The following is a 21,080-nucleotide window of genomic DNA, read 5'->3' as shown; positions in this document are numbered from 1 at the left end:
TCCATTTGTAGTTGTATGGCTCATCTGCATCCACTTTGCCAACTGTGCCCCTTTGGCGAATATTTTCTATAAATTATAATTGTTGAATATTCTTTTTGTTGCAAATGGTTACCATTCTTATTAATATATACTAGTGCTGTAAGTGTCTATATGACTACTTATATTTGTAAAGGTGAAACTAATTACTGTATTTCTTTAAATGTTAATTAGGCATACTGTGTAAGGATTTGTCGTACCTGTATACCCACTACTAGTTAAATGAATGCAAGCACCAACTAGTCAACGCCTTATGGATTGCTTCAGACATCCCGAAGTTACTGTGTATTACTGTACAAAAATTGTTGGTTGACTTTTATTCTTTACTGTATATAAAAACCATAAATACTGTACTGTAAATGATAGGACTGTACCTTGTCTTGTATTAACAGTACTGTACACAAAATTAGTAAAAGCTACATGTTAAGTGGCAAGGGAAGAGAGTCGACCTTCTTAAGTGTGTGTTCACTTTAGCAATGTCGTCGCAGTGCTAAAGTGATAGTACTATATATATATCACATCATTATACAATGCAGTATCAGCAGGTCTTGTGACTAAAGAACAAGTTTGTTCCGTGACTGAAATACAAACCTATGCTATTTATTAGGGGTATTGCTTTCGGTGTAGTTGAGAGGACGATCCATTGACATTTGTTGAGAGGACGATCCATTGCCATTTAGCGAGGGGTTAATTACCCATCCCGCTATTTAGCTGGGGGCTGGGTGGGGTAGCTTGCTACCCCTCTCTCACACACTTGTGATTGAGCTCGCTTTGCTTTTGGCTCGGATGGAGATCGGTTGTTACCACTCATCCACTACGCTTATTTTGGACTGCCATTAATTTTTGTCTCTACTTGCGTTTTTATGTATAAATGAACGTTTTTATGTATAAATGAACGTTTTTCTTGTATATATAAATGTTAAATACCTTATTATATATAGGGTTGTCTTTTATTTGTTTGACAGGTTTTGTTAGATACACCAGAAAAGGTTCATTCCCTAAGAGGAATGCTGTGCTCCTGGTTTCGAGGTAGCAAAGAGCAGGTAGGCTAATGATGTTAATTTTTTCAGGTTCTCTTAATTTGAATGCAGATAATGTATTGGAATATTTTGTGGCTATTGAAAAAATATATACATAATTTATTATAACTGTACTTTATGAAATATTTGAAAACCCCAGTTATGCCTTTCTTTCTTCCCGAGGTGTAATTTGATTTTTTGCGGAAATGCTGGAGGTTATCTTATTCGGCCTGGCTTTATAAGTTTGCTAGGCTCTGTGCACTTCGTCGCAACATGAATATTTTACTGGTATACGGAGAAGAACAAGATGGTGATTTGTGCTGTTGTGGCTGCCTATGCTCCCATTAGTCAAGGTTGTATTAAAGGTGAGGGGAAAAGGCATGATCCAAACGGTAAATGCCCATTTTCTATGGATAGAGGATTAGAATCACAAGAGAAAAGCAGTGGACACTAAAGGGAAAAAAAGCAGTGTTTTCCCCCAGGCATTTTGCTAAAGATGAGCCTCGGCCGTCCACCAGTCTCTATACCACATATCCTCCGCATGCATTTTACCGAGCCCGCAAAGGCTGGTTTGACAAGGTTAAACAGCAATTTTCAGTGAACATAATTACCTGGGAGTTGGCCTATGAGGACCATGAGGCAACGAATCTTTTCTTTAACGAGCCTCAAAACGTCGTGCAGTAGGGGTACGTGCAGTAAGGGTACAAGCTGGAATAAGCTTTGAATATGAATGAAATGGGCAAGTTTATGATCATTTGCGGGAAATTCTGTGATATATGCACAATTTAGATTAAAGTATTTTAAATGTTTTAATTAGCATACATGCAGTATGTAAGTATTAAAATACAGTATCATACCTGAATGATGGTTATAATTTAGATTATAAATAATATTCAATACTGTAGTATTTTTTTCTATTTTTTTTTTTTCTATAAGATACAGGAGAAGAGGTTCGTTGCCCAGGAAGAACGCTGTCAAGCAAGGGACGGATAGGCTAAGGGTGTGAATTTTTAGTTCATCTTAAGTGCACGCAATTTTTTCAAATTTTTATTGGATGTTTAAAAAATAAATATTATAGTAACTGCACTATATGAAGTATATCAAAACTCCGTCTAATAATTTTTCCTGACTTAGGCAGCTGTACACTGATTTTGTGCTGTAACACCACAGATCATCTTAATTATGCTGGCTGTGTGTTGGCAAGGTTCTGTGCACTTCACAACATGAAAATGCTACTGGTTTACTGGATGTACAAAAGTGTGGACAATAAGTTCCTCCTGAACTAGTTTCATTATTGCCTTGTGCAGGAGGTTGAATGTTATTTGTGGAACAAAGGGTTGGATTTAAAGGTCATGCTAACCCTTGGTAATGCTCCAAGACGCTTCTCCTCAGTTAACGTACAGAATTCTAATGGGCTGGAGGTGGTTTTTTCTCCGAACACCGCTGAGCTCTGATAAATTCATTCTATTGATTCAAATCCCTCTTTGAACTTTGTCATGGTGTAATTATATAGAAATTTAATTGATATAACAATTTGTCCTGAAGTATAGTTGCACTATGGACCACTGAAATACCACGGACCGCCATTTTTTGGACCCCCAGTAATTGTTCCATGGACCACTTGGTCCAAATGGACCGCTGTTGAGAACCACTGGCATAGACAATCCTCCTCCACTTGTACCAGAATGGTAAGACATCTTCAAGTAAATTTTAAGGTTTTAAAATTGAAAGGAAATATGTAGATTACCTGAATTTAATAATTATTAATTCTTAGCAGTTGGTCTATCACTTTGAATAATAAAAATTACAATAACTTGATAAAAAAAAGTGTGTTTTTATAGTACATTATTTAACGTAACTATTGCAATAGTATATACCAAGACACTTTGGATATGTTACAGTTCGGATGACTCTTTGGTTCCTTTACTTACGATAGTACTGTATCAATTATTTGTTGGCTATTAGTATTTACTGTTTATTAAAACCATAAATACTGTAAATGACTATAAATGATAGGACTACCTGGTCTTTTATTAATAGTACTGTATACAAAATTAGTAGTAAAGGCCAAAAGTTAGGTGGCAAGGAAAGAGAGTCGACCTTCCTAAGTGTGTGTTCACTTTAGCAATATCGTCGCAGCACTAAAGTGATAGTACTGTATATATATTACATCATTACACACTGCAATATCAGCAGGTCTTGTGACTAAAGAACAAGGTTGTTCTGTGATTTGAATACAAACCTACGCTATTTATTAGGGGTATTGCTTTCGGTGTAGTTGGACGAGCCATTGACCTTTAGCGAGGGTTAATTAGCCATCTCGCTAGTTAGCTGGGGGTAGGGGGGGTAGCTCGCTACCCATCTCTCGCGCACTTGTGATTGAGCTCGCTTTGCTTTTGGCTCGGATGGAGATCGATTGTTACCGCTCATCCACAACGCTTATTTTATACTGCCATTAATTTTTGTCTCAACTTGCGTTTTTAGGTATAAATGAACGTTTTTCTTGTATATATAAATGTTAAATACCTTATTATATATAGGGTTGTCTTTTATTTGTTTGACAGGTTTTGTTAGAAGATACACCAGAAGAGGTTCATTGCCTAAGAGGAATGCTGTGCTCCTGGTTTCGAGGTAGCAAAGAGCAGGTAGGCTAATGATGTTAATTTTTTCAGGTTCTCTTAATTTGAATGCTGATAATGTATTGGAATATTTTGTGGATATTGAAAAAATAAAAACGCCTACATAATTTATTATAACTATACTTTATGAAATATTTGAAAACCCCAGTTATGCCTTTCTTTCTTCCCGAGGTGTAATTTGATTTTTTGCGGAAATGCTGCAGGTTATCTTATTCGGCCTGGCTTTATAAGTTTGCTAGGCTCTGTGCACTTCGTCGCAACATGAATATTTTACTGGTATACGGAGAAGAACAAGATGGTGATTTGTGCTGTTGTGGCTGCCTATGCTCCCATTAGTCTAAAGGTTGTATTAAAGGCGAGGGGAAAAGGCATGATCCAAATGGTAAATGCCCATTTTCTATGGATAGAGGATTAGAATCACAAGAGAAAAGCGGTGGACACTTAAGGGGAAAAAAAGTGTTTTCCCCCAGGCATTTTGCTGAAGATGAACCTCGGCCGTCCACCAGTCTCAATACTATATATTCTCCACATGCAAAGGTGAGGGGAAAAGGCATGATCCAAATGGTAAATGCCCATTTTCTATGGATAGAGGATTAGAATCACAAGAGAAAAGCGGTGGACACTTAAGGGGAAAAAAACAGTGTTTTCCCCCAGGCATTTTGCTGAAGATGAACCTCGGCCATCCACCAGTCTCAATACTATATATTCTCCACATGCAAAGGTGAGGGGAAAAGGCATGATCCAAATGGTAAATGCCCATTTTCTATTGATAGAGGATTAGAATCACAAGAGAAAAGCAGTGGACACTAAGGGGAAAAAAAGCAGTGTTTTCCCCCAGGCATTTTGCTAAAGATGAACCTCGGCCGTCCACCAGTCTCAATACTATATATTCTCCACATGCAAAAGTGAGGGGAAAAGGCATGATCCAAATGGTAAATGCCCATTTTCTATTGATAGAGGATTAGAATCACAAGAGAAAAGCAGTGGACACTAAGGGGAAAAAAAGCAGTGTTTTCCCCCAGGCATTTTGCTAAAGATGAACCTCGGCTGTCCACCAGTCTCTATACCACATATCCTCCGCATGCATTTTACCAAGCCCGCAAAGGCTGGTTTGACAAGGTTAAACAGCAATTTTCAGTGAACATAATTACTTGGGAGTTGGCTTATGAGGACCATGAGGCAACGAATCTTTTCTTTAACGAGCCTCAAAACGTCGTGCAGTAGGGGTACGTGCAGTAAGGGTACAAGCTGGAATAAGCTTTGAATATGAATGAAATGGGCAAGTTTATGATAATTTGCGGGAAATTCTGTGATATATGCTCAATTTAGATTAAAGTATTTTAAATGTTTTAATTAGCATACATGCAGTATGTAAGTATTAAAATACAGTATCATACCTGAATGATGGTTATAATTTAGATTATAAATAATATTCAATACTGTAGTACTTTTTTCTATTTTTTTTTTAATAAGATACAGGAGAAGAGGTTCGTTGCCCAGGAAGAACGCTGTCAAGCAAGGGACGGATAGGCTAAGGGTGTGAATTTTTAGTTTATCTTAAGTGCACGCAATTTTTTCAAATTTTTATTGGATGTTTAAAAAATATATATTATAGTAACTGCACTATATGAAGTATATCAAAACTCCGTCTAAATTTGTCCTGCCTTAGGCAGCTGTACACTGATTTTGTGCTGTAACACCACGGGTCCTCTTAATTATGCTGGCTTTGTGTTGGCAAGGCTCTGTGCACTTCACAACATGAAAATGCTACTGGTTTACTGGATGTACAAAAGTGTGGACAATAAGTTCCTCCTGAACTAGTTTCATTATTGCCTTGTGCAGGAGGTTGAATGTTATTTGTGGAACAAAGGGTTGGATTTAAAGGTCATGCTAACCCTTGGTAATGCTCCAAGACACTTCTCCTCAGTTAACGTACAGAATTCTAATGGGCAAGAGGTGGTTTTTTCTCCGAACACCGCTGAGCTCGTCCAACTGATGGACCAAGACTTTGTCAAAAACTTGCAAGGCCATTACAGCAGACTAGTGATGGTGTGACTCGAAGTAACTGTCAATAAAGACTCTGACCTGATGTCATACAGTATTTAGTTACACCAATGCTGACTTAGTTTTCCAGGAATTTTTTAAGTAACGCCAAACTGAAAGCTTGCTGGAAATGTCTGGCCAGGATGTGCGAAGGACTAGTCTACTCCCGCTCTGAAGCAGCAGCTTACTGTATTCTGGTAATGAAAAATTGTCTCTCTGTTATCATGGTTTCCTGAAGTATTCCACTTTTTTCCCTGGGGTTTGGTATATTGATGAATTTAGGCTTTAAAGGGTTTTTGCCATCATTTGAAAGTGTACCCATACATATGAGGAACATTAGATATGTTGCATTGTGGTGATAGAAATTAATCCTTGAGAAAAGTAAGTTGGGCCAATTATGGCTACAGCAAAATTACCTTTAGTTCTGAACCCCTTCAACTCGGATAAATTCAGTCTATTAATTCAAATCCCTCCTTGAACTTTGTCATGATGTAATTATATAGAAATTTAATTGTTATAACAATTGTCCTGAAGTATAGTTGCACTATGGACCACTGAAATACCACGGACCGAAATTTTTTGGACCCCCAGTAATTGTTCCATGGACCACTTGGTCCAAATGGACCGCTGTTGAGAACCACTGGCATAGACGATCATCCTCCCCTTGTACCAGAATGGTAAGATATCATTAAGTAAATTTTAAGGTTTATGTAGATTACCCGAGTTTAATAATTATTAATTCTTAGCAGTTGGTCAGTTATTTTGATTAATAAAAATTATAATAACTCAATAAAAGTGTTTTTATAGCACATTATTTAACGTAACTATTGAAAAGTATTTTGTAGTTCCTTTATTTACGATAGTAGTGTATCAAGACATTTTGAATGTTTCTTTACAGCACCAATGACTCGTTGGTTTTTTACTTACGATAGTACTATATCAAGACACTGTATTTTTCACAGCTTGGATGACACTCTAGTTGCTTTACTTACGATAGTACTGTATAAAGACATTTTGAATTTTTTGTCCGTGGAGACATGTCTGCAGTTATGTCCCTTGATAATTGTCATTGGTCGTCCATTTGTAGTTGTATGGCTCATCTGCATCCACTTTGCCAACTGTGCCCCTTTGGCGAATATTTTCTATAAATTATAATTGTTGAATATTCTTTTTGTTGCAAATGGTTACCATTCTTATTAATATATACTAGTGCTGTAAGTGTCTATATGACTACTTATATTTGTAAAGGTGAAACTAATTACTGTATTTCTTTAAATGTTAATTAGGCATACTGTGTAAGGATTTGTCGTACCTGTATACCCACTACTAGTTAAATGAATGCAAGCACCAACTAGTCAACGCCTTATGGATTGCTTCAGACATCCCGAAGTTACTGTGTATTACTGTACAAAAATTGTTGGTTGACTTATTATTTACTGTATATAAAAACCATAAATACTGTACTGTAAATGATAGGACTGTACCTTGTCTTGTATTAACAGTACTGTACACAAAATTAGTAAAAGCTACATGTTAAGTGGCAAGGGAAGCGAGTCGACCTTCTTAAGTGTGTGTTCACTTTAGCAATGTCGTCGCAGTGCTAAAGTGATAGTACTATATATATATCACATCATTATACAATGCAGTATCAGCAGGTCTTGTGACTAAAGAACAAGTTTGTTCCGTGACTGAAATACAAACCTATGCTATTTATTAGGGGTATTGCTTTCGGTGTAGTTGAGAGGACGATCCATTGACATTTGTTGAGAGGACGATCCATTGCCATTTCGCGAGGGGTTAATTACCCATCCCGCTATTTAGCTGGGGGTTGGGTGGGGTAGCTTGCTACCCCTCTCTCACACACTTGTGATTGAGCTCGCTTTGCTTTTGGCTCGGATGGAGATCGGTTGTTACCGCTCATCCACTACGCTTATTTTGGACTGCCATTAATTTTTGTCATAAACTTGCATTTTTATGTATAAATGAACGTTTTTCTTGTATATATAAATGTTAAATGCCTTATTATATATAGGGTTGTCTTTTATTTGTTTAGAATGGTTTTGTTAGAAGATACACTGGAGGAGATTCATGGCCCAAGAGGAATGCTGTGCTCCTGGTTTTGAGGCAGCAAAGGGCAGGTAGGCTAATGGTGTGAATGTTTTCAGGTTTTCTTAATTTCAATACAGGTAATGTATTGGGATATTTTTTGAATGTTGAAAAAATATATGTACATAATTTATTTTTTAACTGTACTTTATGAAGTATTTGAAAACCCCACTCTAATAGTTATGCCTCTCTTTCATCCTGAGGTGTAATTTGATTTTTTTTTGGCTTTATAAGTCTGCAAGGCCCCATGCACTTCTTTGCAACATGCATATTTTACTGGTACATGGAGATGATGTGAAGATGATTTGTGCTGCTGTGGCTGCCAGTGCTCCAATCAGTATGAAGGCTGTATTAAAGGTGAAGGGAAAAGGCTTGATCCAGATAGAAAATGCCCATTTTCTATGGAGAGAGGATTAGCATCACAAAGGAAAAATGGTGGACACTAATGGGGAAAAGCAATCCTTTCCCTGCCATTTTGCTAAAGATGAACCTCTGCTGTCCACCAGTCTCAACACCACATATCCTCCGCATGCATGTTACCAAGCCAGCAAAGGGTTAAACAGCATATTTTCAGTGAACACAATTACTTAGTTGGCCTATGAGGACCATGAGGCAACGAATGTTTTCTTTAGAGAGCCTCGGAACATCGTGGAGTAGGGGTACAATCTGGAATAAGAATGAAATGGGTAAGTTTATTTGTGGGAAATGTTGATATATCCTCAATTTAGATTAAAGTGTAAGTGCTTAATATAAATTTTTTTATTAGCATACTTACGTTATTGAAATGCTGTATCATACATGAATGATAGTTGTAATTTAGATTATGCGTAATATTCAATACTGTAGTATTTTTTTTTTTGAAGAATGCTGTTGAGCAAGGGATGAATAGTCTAAGGATGTGAATTCTTAGTTTAAGTTCATGCAATTTTTTCGAATTTTTGTTGGATATTTAAAAAATGATTTACATTATTGATAGTAACTGCACTTATGAAGTATTTCAAAAGTCCATCTAATAATTTTTCCTGTCTTAAGCAGCTATACACTGATTTTGTGCTGTAACACCACAGGTCATCTTAATTATGTTGGCTTTGTGTCGGCAAGGCTCTGTGCTCTTCAGCACAAGAATATGCTACTGGTTTACTGGATGTACAAAAAAGTGGATAACGAGTAAGCTGGTCCTGAACTGGTTTCATTATTGCCTTGTGCTGGAGGTCCTCAGTTGGCATACAGAATTCTAATAGGAAATTGGTAGTCTTTTCTCTGTATACCGCTGAGATCTTCCAACTGATGGACGAGGCAGTCATCAAAACCTCCAAGGCCCATTACAGCAGATAGTGATGATGGTTTGACTCAAAGTAACTGTCAATAAAGACCCTGACCTGATGTCATGCAGTATTTGAAGTTACACCATCGCTGACTTGTTTGTCGAGGAATTTTTTAGCGATGTCACCCCAGACTGAAAGCTTGCTGGATATGTCTGGCCAGAGTGTACGAAGGACTAGCCTATTCCCACTCTGAAGCAGCTACTTAATATATTTTGGTGTTGAAAAATGCGAGCTGCTGTTACCATGGTTTCCTAAAGTATTTCACTGCCCGCCCCGGTATTTTGGTATATGAATGAATTTAAGCTTATAAGGTTTCATGCCATCATAAGTGTACCCATACATATGAAAAACATCAGATTTGTTGCATTGCAGTGATAGAAATAAATCCTCAATTAAGTTGGGCAATTATGGCTACAGCAAAGTTACCTTTGGTTCTAAACCCCTGGAACTCAGATAAATTCAATATATTAATTCAAATCCTTCTTTGAACTGTCATGATGTAATTATTTAAAAATTTACTTTTCGGTTATAATAAACGGATTTTGAAGCAAGGCGAAAAGTCTATTTTTGGGTGAGATGGCCATGTCGTCCTGATTGAAGCTTCCTATTGGCAGCTTTCTAAGGGATATTTGGCTACAGTGATACTCCCAGAGAATTGACCATAGGTCTCGAGAATTCTAACTCCTGACGCGAGTATAATTAAAATTTTTCTAAAGGATATCGCATAATATAAGGGGACGTATTTCTTGATACTACACATGGCAATCTTCACCCCGAATAGTTTTCACTGATGGGGAAGAGTGGCGAAATTGAAGGGGAGCCGTCATCAAGGTTACCCAGTGGATCCCCTTCCCGTACTACTAAAGGTGCTACCCACGCCTTGTTTTGTAGCGAATCCCGCTTGCTCTTGTGTTCTAGATCGCTATTTCAAGGATTTATTATGCATTCTCCAGAATTTTCTGCCTCTGGAAAGTTGAGTATTTAGTCTTTCCTGTGTATAATTTTTAGCTCCCTTCTCACAGTAAAATTAGTATAATTTAATGTTTTTCAGAGCGTTGCTGGTAACCGGAGGCGCCATTTTGGACGCTGTCGTTCGCCATACATGCCTTATTTAGTCAGTAGAACGAGGTTCCCAGTATTTAGCTTTAATGAATTACAGTATAGCTATTTAGGCAAATTTATACTAGTGAAGGGAAGATTATGCCCATATATTTCCTCTTCCTTAATGTAACGTTCGTATACATTAGTCTCTCGGTGATATAGCGTAGCAGAGATATTGCCGCGTGCTGGGCTAACATAGCCCACACGCTTTAGTATACTTTCGTACATTATCCCCGTTTACCCTCGCGTATCGTTTTATCGATTCAACAAGAGATAGTATATCTTAGAATTATTTATATAATTCGATACTCGTCTCTTTTAGAGATTTAAAGGTAAACCCTCCTTCCCTCTGAGTGCCGCCATTAGGCGACAACCCTATCTTGGTCTTGCCATAGAGTAGTATACTCCGGCTTGCCTAGGCTAGTGTTTCCTTTCTTAATACTTGTACTATGGACCACAAGGACCCTAATTTTATTTTTTTTGAATCCCCGTAATTGTTCTATGGACCACCTGGCATAAATGATCCTCCTCCCCTTGTACCAGAAAGGTAAAATATTTGAGTAAATTGTAAGGTTACAAAATTGATAAAAGGAAATGCATAGGTTAATTGAAATTAATAATCACTGATACGCTGCAGTCTGTCAATTATTTAGAATTAATAAAAATACAATAACTTGATAAAAGAGCGAATTTTTAATACATTACATGATGTAACTATTGCATAGTATTTTGCAGTTCTATTACAATAGTACTGTATCAAGACATTTGAATCTTTCTTTACAGCACAGATGACTTTAGTTCCTTAACTTATGATAATACTGTATGAAGACATTTTAGTTTTTTTTTCTTTACAGCACCAATCGACTCTTCCATGTAGACATGACGTGCCATGCAGTTATGTCCCTTGATCATTTTCATATGTCGTCCATTTGTAACTGTAGGGCTTATCTGCATTCTTCTAGACAACTGTGCCCCTTTGGAAAATATTTTCCTGTAAGTTTTAATTGTTGAACATTCTTTTTGTTGTAAATAGTTACCATTCATATTAATATATACTAGTACTGTACTGTAAATGTCCATTACTGTACTTATATTTGTAAAAGTGAAAGTAATTACTGTTTTACGGGGGTTAATTATGCATACTACTATGAGATTCAGGGTCTCTGTAACACGGTTTTTTGGACTTTGCTCCTTATCAATGCATCGGATGTAGCTGAAAGTTGACATATGTATATTTTACAACCACACACAAATTTTGTCAGCATTATCAATAACCTAAACCCGATAGTTTTCATTTTTATAGAGTAAAAAGGATCTAGCCAACGCCATGGCCAGTGATAACGAGCCAAGAGTCGAAAACATTCATTACGTAAGCAATGTAAACACCTTTTGAAAAAATTTTGCCCCGCCCATCCACGAGACACCCATTCACCTTCTTCCATCGGCTCCGAAACCCATAAGTCAAGAATGGCTAGCAGGATTTAGAATTGCCCCCGTGGTTGTAAAACTGCACTTGTCTTACGACTTGCAACTTTATACAGTCAAGAGAATGCCCGTGGCCATATTTACTATAGCCTGAATAGGTCATTTTTCAGTTTCTAGTTTAAATCCAATGTTTATGGTCTGATTTGTATTTAGCGTAACATAACAATACTTGTAATGTCATTCAGGCTTTTGAACATTCCATTAACTATTCACTATGCTACAAAGAGAGAGAGAGAGAAAGAGAGAGATTGTATGTAAACAGTCTTTATATAACTATTTTTGTTAAAATAAGAATTTTGAGCTAAATTCTCCATCAGACCAACGGATCATCCGATATAATTTTTTTTTTCTTCTTCTTAGGCCGTACGACCGTTTTGGCTATGTTTTTGGGCATGACTGCATTTTGTAAATAAATCATGAATCGTTTTAGGAGTTTTATTTCTACATCTAATGGGAATTTATAGAAGTAAAGTGAACATAATTCATTTATCCTTTAAAATAATTACTACATGTAGCAAAACAAATAGTAGTAAAGATGATAATGCAATGAAGGAATGATACCATACTTTATCTTTAGCTTCAACATCGGCAATAACATACCCAGTTGCCATAATTTGTCAGCTTAAAGAAATAACCTATCATCTAATGTTAAACTTAATTTCTGAGGAGGCTTTGACAAAGACTTTATGAATGGCGGAACGATACATAAATGTGGGTGGGGTATCAGTGCTAGCCTAGTAATACTACTGAAGCAGTAGTGCCGCAACAGTAGTATACATGAATTAAACGTTTAGGCCAACTGCTGGGATCCTTGAGGATCATTAAGCACTTCTTACAACTACTCGAGAAATGAGTTTTTATAGTCAGAATTTAAATTTTCTGATCCAATGCCCATGATAGCCTTCAGTGTTATCCTGAATTATATCGAGGCCAAAGTGGGTGGAGCCTCATGAAGTCATCATTCTGACGATAATTATTGGTGAAGGTTTAAAGCCAAAATAGGGTACCGGCTATTTTTTTTTTTTTTTTTTTTTTTTTTACAGTAAATAGGTAGGTATAGACAATAGATAAAAATTTCTTGACACTGGATATAGCAGTTATCAAATCAAGCTTGTCTAATACGTTTTTGAAAATTACCAACTATTCCCTACACCTTGTCAGTTTGATTGTGACCTATAAAGTAGACTGTTATTTCTTAGGAAACTTATTTTGGGAGTTAGACTAATAATAATCGAAGTGTTTTTGTATTCATTAACATATTTTGTTGGTGTGTTCATTATGACAATTATCAGTGGAGAGGTTTCAGAGTTCATAAATGTGTACTGCTTTGCTTTTATTTAAACTTTTGTGTCATTGCTGGCAGAGGTATAGCCTTCGTTACGTATAGCCAATCATCGATCGAGAAAGAGGGAAGAAATGCCGTCATAAGTTACGTAACGAGTGCGTTCGAAACCTTTTCTCTGATTATGTTGGCCCGTCTTGAAAAAACGTCACTTTTACATTATAAGTACCAAATTTATTCAACCTACGTAATGCAGAATATAGTCAAAATTTATGTGTAGATATAATATGCATTCTGAAGAAGCGTTATATCTATGAAATTCATAAATAAAAAATTATTGCGAAAAAACCGTGTTACAGAGGCCCTGAATCTCATAGTAGGTTGTAAGTATTTTAGGCGTAGATGTACCTGTATACACACTACACATCAAATGAATGCAAGCACCAACCAGTCTACACCTTAAGGATTACATCATGCATCATGAAGTTACTTCGTAGAACTGTACAAAAATTCTGTAAATGATAGGACTGTACCTGGTCTTTTATCAACAGTACTGTACACAAAATTAGTAAAGGCTACATGTTAGGTGGCGAAGGTAGCGAGTCTACCTCTCCAAGAGTGTGATCACTTGAGCAATGTCGTCGTAGTACTAAAGTGATTGTACTGTACATATATTGTAGCAATATACAATGCAATATCAGCAGGTCTTGTGACTTAAGAACAAGTTTGTTCTGTGACTGGAATACAAACCTACTCTTATTTATTAGGGGTATTGCTTTTGGTGAAGTTGAAAGGATGAGCCTTTGAAATTTAGCAAGGATTAACTACCCATCCCGCTAGTTAGCTGGGGGTAGGGGGTTGGTATCTCGCTACCTCTCCCGCTAACACCTGTGATGTGAGCTCACCTTGCTTTTGGCGCGTATGGGGACTGTCGTTACCGCTCTTCCACCTCGCCTATTTTGTACTGCCATTAATTTTTGTCTGCAACTTACGTTTGTCTTACGTATATAAATGAAAGTTTTACTGTGTATATAAATGAAAAAATTCTCAATGGTTTTTTACATATATGTTGTAAGTTTTATTTTAAGTGTTTGTTCCGTGTGACAAGCTGGAGGAAATTTAAGTATGGATAAAGCTGGTAAGTTTATGAACATTTATTATCTACGGATACGCCCCAGATTATACACAATCTTAGGATAGTCATTGCGGGGTTTAGAACCCTGTGATACCAGACGGTAATTCTCATCTTTTATCACATGGAAATACTATACAGTAGGAAGCTGCCGGAAGGAACTTCATCAGGACGACATGGCTCTCACCCAAAAATAGATTTTTCCTATGTCAAAATCAGTTATGTGAAATGATCTGATATTTGCTCCTCTTCATTCATGTAGTTGCAGCATATATGCTTATCATAAATGTTGAATAGCATATTATATATAGGGTTGGTTTTTATTTGTTTGACAGGTTTTGTTAGAAGATACACTAGAAGAGGAATGCTGTGCTCCTGGTTTTGAGGCAGCAAATGGCAGGAAGGCTAATGGTGTGAATGTTTTCAGTTTCTCTTAATATGAATGCAGGTAATGTATTGGAATATTTTGTGGATGTTGAAAAAGTATATGTTCATTATTTATTATAACTGTACTTTATGAAATTTCAAAACCCCATTCTAATAGTTATGCCTTTTTCTTTCTTCCCGAAGTGTAAGATTTTTTGTGGAAACCCTGGAGGTCATCTTATTCTGCCTGGCTAAATAAGTCTGCACTTCGTCGCAATATAAATATTCTACTGGTACATGGAGAGCAACAAGATGATGATTTTTGGTGTTGTGGCTGCCAATGCTCCTATCAGTCTGAAGGTTGTATTAAAGGTGAGGGGGAAAAGGCATGATCCAAATGGAAAATGCTCATTTTCTATGGATAGTTGAATAGCATCACAAGAGAAAGCAGTGGACACTACTTATGGGGAAAAAGAAGTCTTAGAGGTATAATGGCACGATTTTGTTGGGTTCCAGCACATTTCTGGGAATGAGAAGGCAGATTTACTGACGAAGAATGCTTCATCCGAGTTGCTACCAAGAAGGTATCCTATTCCTTGTGATGATTTCCTACCTAACATCAAGAAATTTTGTAATGAATGGCAACAGCACTGGAATAATCTAGATAGCAATAAAATGAGAGAAGTAACAAATGAAATATCTCAGAGGTATGATACGATGCCTCGAAAAAGGATTGTCTCCGTTTTGGTCACACTCAGTTGACACGAGTTTCTTCTGAAGGGCCAACACCAACCGTATTGTGACGACTGTTTAGTACCTTTAACAATGAGGCATTTGTTGACTGAATGCCCCTAATAACTTAAGAAATAGATATCTATTTGAGGCTTGAGGTGAGGTTGGCAGGTTCATTCTAGCCAAGGTTCTTGGACATGTCCTACTATGCGAGCGGCATTTTTAGATTTATTTCAGAATCAGGTCTTCTGGATATTATTCAACTTCTCATGTGACATTCAACTTCTCATGTGACATTCAACTTTTATGGTTTTAATTGAATATTCTTTTTATTTTTATGTAAAATAAATTATATCGGCGTCAATGACCTTAGATGTCAGGATGCCTGGAAACTTAAATCAATCAATCAATCTATCAATTTTCCATGCCATTTTGCTAAAGATGAACCTCGGCCATCCACCAGTCTCAATACCACATCCTCTGCATGCATTTTTCCAAGCCAGCAAAAGCTGGTTTGACATGGTTAAACAGCATATTTTCAGTGAACATAATTACTTGAGAGTTGGCCTACAAGGACATCAGGCAATGAGTGTTTTCTTTAACGAGCTGGAGAACATCGTGGAGTAGGGGTACCAGCTGGAATAAGCTTTGAATATGAATGAAATTGTTGTTTATGATAATTTGTGGGGAATTCTTTGATCGATTTAGATTAAAGTGTACGTACGCTTAATGTAAATGTTTTAATAAGCAAACATATGGTATATAAATATTGAAATACTGTATCATACCTGAATGATAGTTTTAATTTAGATTATGCGTAATATTTAATACTGTAGTATTTTTTCTATAGTTTCTTTTAAAAGATGGAGGAGGAGAGATTCGTTGTCCAGGAAGAATGCTGTCAAGCAAAGGACGGGTAGGCTAAGAGTCTGAATTTTTAGTTAATCTTAAGTGCATGCAATTTTTTTTTAATTTTGGGGGGATTTTGAAAAAATATACATTTTATGAAGTATTTTGAAACTAGTAAATTTTCCGGTCTAAGCAGCTATGCAATGATTTTGTGCTCTAACACCACAAGTCATCTTAATTATGCTGGCTTTGTGTAGGCAAGGCCATGTGCACTTCATCACATGAATATGCTACTGGTTTACTGGATGAACAATTGAGTGGATAATGAGTAAGCTTTCCTGAACTGGTTTCATTATTGCCTTGTATAGGAGGTTGAATGTTATTTGTGGAACAAAGGGTTGGATTTAAAGGTCGTGCTAACCCTTGGTAATGCTCCAAGACGCTTCTCAGTTAACGTACAGAATTCTAATTGGCAAGAGGTGGTCTTTTCTCCGAACACCACTGAGCTCGTCCAACTGATGGACCAAGACTTTGTCAAAAACTTGCAAGGCCCATTACAGCAGACTAGTGATGGTGTGACTCGAAGTAACTGTCAATAAAGACCCTGACCTGATGTCATGCAGTATTTAGTTACACCATCGCGGACTTAGTTGTCCAGGAATTGTTTAAGTAACGCCAAACTGAAAGCTTGCTGAAAATGACTGGCCAGGGTGTACGAAGGACTAGCCTACTCCCGCTCTGAAGCAGCAGCTTTATGTTTTCTGGTATTGAATAATTGAGTCGCTGTTATCATGGTTTCCTGAAGTATTCCACTTTTTTCCCTGGGGTTTTGGTATATAGATGAATTTAGGCTTTAAAGGGGTTATGCCATCATTTGAAAGTGTACCCATACATATGAGGAACATTAGGTATGTTGCATTGTGGTGATAGAAATTAATCCTTGAGAAAAGTAAGTTGTGCCAATTATGGCTACAGCAAAATTACCTTTAGTTCTGAACCTCTTCAACTCTAATAAATTCATTCTATTAATTCAAATCCCTCTTTGAACTTTGTCATGATGTAATTATATAGAAATTTAATTGTTATAACAATTTGTCCTGAAGTATAGTTGCACTATGGACCACTGAAATACCACGGACCGCAATTTTTTGGACCCCCAGTAATTGTTCCATGGACCACTTGGTCCAAATGGACCGCTGTTGAGAACCATTGGCATAGACGATCATCCTCCCCTTGTACCAGAATGGTAAGATATCATTAAGTAAATTTTAAGGTTTTAGAATTAAAAGGAAATATGTAGATTACCTGAATTTAATAATTATTAATTCTTAGCAGTTGGTCAGTTATTTTGAATAATAAAAATACAATAACTTGATAGAAAAAGTGTTTTTATAGGACATTGAAATAACTATTGCATAGTATTTTGTAGTTCCTTTATTTACAATAGTAGTGTATCAAGACATTTTGAATGTCGTCCATTTATAGCCGTATGGCTCATCTGCATCCACTTTGCCAACTGTGCCCCTTTGGTGAATATATACTAGCGCTGTAAGTGTCTATATGACTACTTAAATTTGTAAAGGTGAAACTAATTGCTGTATTTCTTTAAATGTTTATTAGGCATACTGTGTTGTAAGGATTTGTCGTTCATGTATCTGTATACATACTACTAGTTAAATGAATGCAAGCACCAACCAGTCAACACCTTATGGATTGCATCAAGCATCACGAAGTTACTGCGTAGAACTGTACAAAAATTATTAGTTGGCTATTATTATTTACTGTATATTAAAACCATAAATACTGTAAATGACTATGATAGGACTACCTTGTCTTTTATTAACAGTGCTGTACACAAAATTAGTAGTAAAGGCTACAAGTTAGGTGGCAATGGAAGCGAGTCAACCTTCCTAAGTGTGTGTTCACTTTAGCGATGTCGTCGCAGTACTAAAGTGATAGTACAGTACTGTATATATATTAAATCGCTATACAATGCAGTATCAGCAGGTCTTGTGACTAAATAACAAGTTTGTTCCGTGACTGGAATACAAACCTACGCTATTTATTAGGGGTATTGCTTTCTGTCAAGTTGAGAGGACAAGCCATTGACATTTAGCGAGGGGTAATTACCCGTCCCGCTATTTAGCTGGTGTTGGGTGGGGTAGCTCGCTACCCCTCTCTCGCACACTTCTGATTGAGCTCGCTTTGATTTTGGCTCGGATGGAGATCGGTTGTTACCACTCATCCACTACGCTTATTTTGGACTGACATTAATTTTTGTCAAGTTACGTTTTTATGTATAAATGAACGTTTTTCTTGTATATATAAATGTTAAATACCTTATTATATTTAGGGTTGTCTTTTATTTGTTTAACAGGTTTTGTTAGAAGATACTCCAAAAGAGGTTTATTGCCTAAGAGGAATGCTGTGCTCCTGGTTTGAGGTAGTCAACTCTGTGGCCTGTCACGGAGTAGAAGTAAATAAAATGGAATTTAAAATGTATAGTGTGCAAATGTCGGTAAAGTCCTTAGAGAAGGAATATGAACATATTTTTCATAGAAATAGTGGATTTTTTTTAATATTTACTTCCTGATTTTTATACACAGCAAATAGAGCTTTTAAATTGCTGCTTGGAAAGTTTTGCTCTCAAATAGTCAAGATTCAAATAGTAGATGCTTCAGTGTTTTAATTCTTCATGCTTGCTATTTCATTGCTACCGGAAAGGGTAGGTTAACGTTTAGGTGTTGAAATACCTAGTACTTTTAAATAGATTATTGATTTCTGTATATATAAAACATCTATTTACTTGTTCTTTTGCAGGGCCAGTTATATGAATTTTCTTGGCGGTCCCTCCTAAAGTTATGTCAAGAGTAGGCAATAAGGAACTTCAATAGAAATCCAGTGGACAAACTTCAGAATACATAGATTGTAAGTAAAATTCTAGCTTTTCAACTGTGGAATCAAGAATTAAATGGTTATTTCAGGTTTGCCCAATGGTTTCCATTGGGTGGTGTACTTTGAAAAAGAAATTTAGAAAATTCAGTATGAAACTTTTGCCTAAGTAAAAGGTATTACAGTACATACCATTTTGAATACTGTACTAAAAAATTTTCAGAGTTATATCTAAATCAATTCAACCCATTTATAATTGACATCTTCCATTTAGAATACCAATTTTTATCCCACGATTTTTCAGATTTATGAAAAATTACCAATTTGTTCCTACAAATAAACAATTGTCCTTTTCAGAAAAAGGCCTGCCCACTTGAGAGGCCACCAAGTAGTCACTTTAGTTTTGGCCGTACCTCCGTACAAACTACAGTACTATTGCTTCATAAGCTTGCTGTTGTGATCTTTTGGTACGCTACGTTTTCCTAGTAACAGGACCTGGTACTGTACGAACATTGCATCCCAGATGGTGGTGGTGGTGGTTGTTGTTTTGTCTTTGCTATTTTACGCTTTTGTTTTTCTTAGACAAGAAAATTCAATTTTAATGGATTTAATATTGGGTGTTAGTATATCACAATTTTTATAACAGGAAATCTGCAGTAAAGTTTCCATACAAATATGAAGTTCGAAGTCTTGAATCTGCGATAATTGAACCGTAAAGTAGCTAGGGGTCACTGTATTGTATGCAATTTAACTGATGGTTAATAATCATAATAATTATTACAAGGTAATACATATGTAAAAATAGTTGAAGCAAGATGATATAAGCCCAAGGGCTCCAACAGGGAAAAATAGCCCAGTGAAGAAAGGAAATAAACAAGAGAAGTAATAAATCAAATTGAAATATCTTGAGAATAGTAACATTAATTTGACTTTTCACATGTAAACTTGAAAAAAATAAAAAAAAAGATGAAAACAATAGAATAGTGCCCAAGTGTACCCTCAACAAGGAAACTCTAATCTAAGATAGTGGAAGGCCATGTAATGGCACAGAGGGGCACTACCCCAGACTAGAGAACATTGGTTTGATTTTAGAGTCGTCCTAGAAGAGCTACTTACCGTAGCTAAAAGAGCCCCTCTTACCATTACCAAGATGAAAGTATCCACTGAACAATTACATTGCAGTAGTTAACCCTTTGAGTGAAGAAAACTTTTGTAATCTGTGTTGTCAGGTGTATGAGGACAGAGAATATGGAAAGAATAGGCTAGACTATTTGGTGTATGTGTAGGCAAAGACAAAATGAGCCATAACCAAAGAGAGGGATCCAATTTAGTACCGTTTTGGCCAGTCAAAGAACTTAACTCTGCTGTGGTATCTGGTCAACCTGATTACCAAATTACAAATGGAACTATGGAAGTGGTGCCATTCCGGGACAAAAAGTCTCTCGCTCTTCTGCAATAATGTTTGTTCTTGCATGATCCATCAGGGGGGAAAGCAACAGCAGCAGCTGTTTTTTTTTTTTTTAATTATTTGGGTAGGTTTTTCTAGCCTGATTTTAGACCATTGCCCGCATGTAAAACTATTTGGTGATAGAACACTGAAAAAACATTGAAAAAGGTAATTTAGGTTAAAATTAAAGTTTAATTTTGTGATATATATTTTGGGTATAAAGCATGTTACCACAGATACTTTGTCAATGGTATTGATGGTTTGGAAAGACAGCAAATGGCATTGATAAATCGTAAGTAGGGGAGACGGAGATGATAAAATCTGCTGCTGTGATTTGATCATCTACCGTCATTATTATTTTTTATTACTAGTGAAGCTGCAACCCTACATCCAGATAGTTGTAACCCTTAATTCATTATTGGAACTTCAGTCTTTTGTTTGAGGGGATGCTAAACAGGTGGAAAATAAATTTGCAGCTAAAGTGATAATTTGGCTCTACATCCTTGGAATGTTGAATGACTAAATGGACATTGTGTAGGTATGATGTCATGAAATCAATACAGTGTGAAGTCATATACTAAAATAGAAAAATCAATCTAGACCTTTCCTGGTGGCAATATTATTTA

The 21,080-nt window shown here is 36.4% G+C and overlaps 3 protein-coding genes across 8 annotated transcripts in view; 2 read left to right on the top strand and 1 right to left on the bottom strand.

Annotated features, from left to right (window-relative positions):
- Positions 1 to 20,222, top strand: part of LOC137658491 (uncharacterized) — a 56,790-nt gene extending 36,568 nt beyond the window's left edge. For 2 of the 5 annotated variants that reach the window (XR_011047342.1, XM_068393247.1), the window contains exons 2-3: positions 11,124 to 11,262; positions 14,504 to 16,262. Coding sequence is in view for 3 of the 5 variants with exons in the window: in XM_068393247.1 (XP_068249348.1) it covers positions 11,124 to 11,262; positions 14,504 to 14,605 (241 nt within the window). In the remaining 2 variants the exon portion in view is untranslated. The other 3 variants (XM_068393246.1, XM_068393248.1, XR_011047343.1) reach the window with 3 other exon arrangements.
- The window catches only part of LOC137658497 (adhesive plaque matrix protein-like), a 1,563,467-nt gene that overhangs the window by 444,981 nt on the left and 1,097,406 nt on the right, over positions 1 to 21,080 (top strand). The window lies entirely within an intron of this gene.
- The window catches only part of LOC137658493 (uncharacterized), a 444,691-nt gene that overhangs the window by 122,264 nt on the left and 301,347 nt on the right, over positions 1 to 21,080 (bottom strand). The gene's annotated exons all lie outside the window — the stretch shown is intronic.

Source organism: Palaemon carinicauda, chromosome 19, assembly GCF_036898095.1.
Source record: "Palaemon carinicauda isolate YSFRI2023 chromosome 19, ASM3689809v2, whole genome shotgun sequence".
In the NCBI taxonomy this organism is placed as follows: Eukaryota; Metazoa; Arthropoda; class Malacostraca; order Decapoda; family Palaemonidae; genus Palaemon; species Palaemon carinicauda.
The sequence above is the reverse complement of the archived record's forward strand: the minus strand, read 5'-3'. Positions and strand labels throughout refer to the sequence as shown.